This window comes from Microtus ochrogaster, chromosome 7 (genome assembly GCF_000317375.1).
Source record: "Microtus ochrogaster isolate Prairie Vole_2 chromosome 7, MicOch1.0, whole genome shotgun sequence".
Lineage (NCBI taxonomy): Eukaryota > Metazoa > Chordata > Mammalia > Rodentia > Cricetidae > Microtus > Microtus ochrogaster.
Window position 1 is genome coordinate 84,389,797 of NC_022014.1, and position 1,895 is coordinate 84,391,691.

At 49.0% G+C, this 1,895-nt stretch overlaps 1 protein-coding gene across 1 annotated transcript in view; it reads right to left on the reverse strand.

Annotated features, from left to right (window-relative positions):
* The window catches only part of Ogfod3 (2-oxoglutarate and iron dependent oxygenase domain containing 3), a 24,927-nt gene that overhangs the window by 8,613 nt on the left and 14,419 nt on the right, over positions 1-1,895 (reverse strand). The window contains exon 7 of the mRNA XM_005350912.2: positions 1,304-1,457. Coding sequence (XP_005350969.1) covers positions 1,304-1,457 — 154 coding nt within the window. The remainder of the gene's footprint in view (positions 1-1,303; positions 1,458-1,895) is intronic.

Below are 1,895 nucleotides of genomic sequence, written 5' to 3' on the forward strand. Positions count from 1 at the left end.
ACAGTAGTCACAGCTATGCCCAGGCTGGAAGAACACACCAGGAGAGGTATTACTCTAGCAGCTAAGCTCTAAAGGACAGGCTTCACTGCAGGATCAGAAGTCTCCTCCCTTTGTCAGCTCTGTGCTGGTGCCTGGAAGCTATACTCACTCAAGGGCCTCTCAGTCCATATTTCATGAAATAGTAAGTATGTCCAAGATCCTGCAAGAGGCACACCAGTGGGCCCCTCATGTAGATGTGATTTGGGGAGAAAGGATGGGGTCTTGGAAAGCTCTGGGCTCTGACCATTGCTGCTGGGCCTACACAAGGCACTGAGACAGAGCTCCAGAGTTTCCTCAGAGACCTAAACCAAGTATGACAGCCATTTCTGAGTAGCTACTTGGAGGAGCCTCAGAACACACTGCAGACGGCAGATGCTACAAGGAGTGTCCAGTGTCCTGTATTGCAGGCAAGTGTCTGCCACATTCAAAGCTGTTTTCAAGTGATGTCAGAGAGAACACTCACAAATCAACATCTAGTTAATAAAGTTTTGGGCCACAAAGATGTGATGTGTGATGTGCACAGAATCTCAATCCCATTAGAACACTTTCCAGCCTGCTGAATGATTCAATTAGCAAATCTGGAGTAGGAGAGAGAATAACGAGACCCCAAGGGCCAGCTGCAAGCACTGAGTCACCACCACCCTCCCACGCCATCCTCAATTCCCCACTGCCTGCGTCCTGAGTTTAAGGACAGAATCAAGTGATTGATCAGAGAGGGTCACAGGTAGAGAAAGTACTGTGAGAACAGGAACCTAGGGAAGAACACAAGGCCAATACCTCCTGAGCAAGTCCAAAGCCTGCTCTCTGTGCTGCTTCTGTGCCCATCAGTCACCATAACAATGGTCATCTCCTAACAGGGATGGGAATGTCCAGGAGTGAGCAGCAGGCCCTCAAAGATGAGCAGACCAGTGAGGGACAAAGGGAGAAAAAAAGGAAAAAAAAAAAACTGGGATGGAAGGAAGACGTCCTGTGGGGATATAGAGACCTGGGCCAGAGCAGTAACAAAAGGGGCCCCCTGCTCACACGATCCAATCAGAAAGGTTGTACATGAATTTGCCGACACGTATAGAACAAGGACACAGCAAGGCCCATGCTGCTTCCCAGCAGCCACACCAGCTGTCCCAGCCCTCAACACCCACCTAACTTAGACTGCACCCTAGAAGCCCGGAAGGAGAGGTCTGAAATAGTGCACATCGATATTGCAAAGCAGTGCCTAGAATTCTAGTCACAGATAAGAGAAGGAATCCGCTTTCCAAATGCTTACCTTGTCCACGTGGGCATGCCAATACTCATCGTGAGCTGTCTGGGCCTCTGTGCTATTTATCCGGGAGAAGAATGTGGGCTTTGTCAGATACAAGGAGGATGCACGGATGCCGAAAGCTTTGGCAATGGTGAGCTGGACCTTCTGCCGCACGTCCCTGCACGGGACACAACGGATCAGTCTGATACTTCCGGAAGTCTTATCATTTTAAATGTTTTATAGAGTGGAACCGATTGGGATATTCTTTTCACTTTTCCTCCCAATTGCAAATCTTCGCTTAACTCCTGAACCAAACAGAATATAGCAGACCTTCGGATAAAATCAATATTTAGTGTTTTCCACTTTTAATTCTCTTGTATATTATCTACAGGTAGCAACGTCTGGAGGGGGCATTCATGTGCCTGGCAAAGACCTTCATGCTTGCTGTGGCGGTAGTCACCGTGATTGTCACCCAGAAACACAGTTTCCTGTTCCACTGTGCTGGCTGTCTAGGAGTTCACAGTTGTCCAGGTTCTATGTATGGCATAGAAAGTGCTCTCCCTCGGGCGGTGGTGGCGCACGCCTTTAATCCCAGCACTTGGGAGGCAGAGGCAGG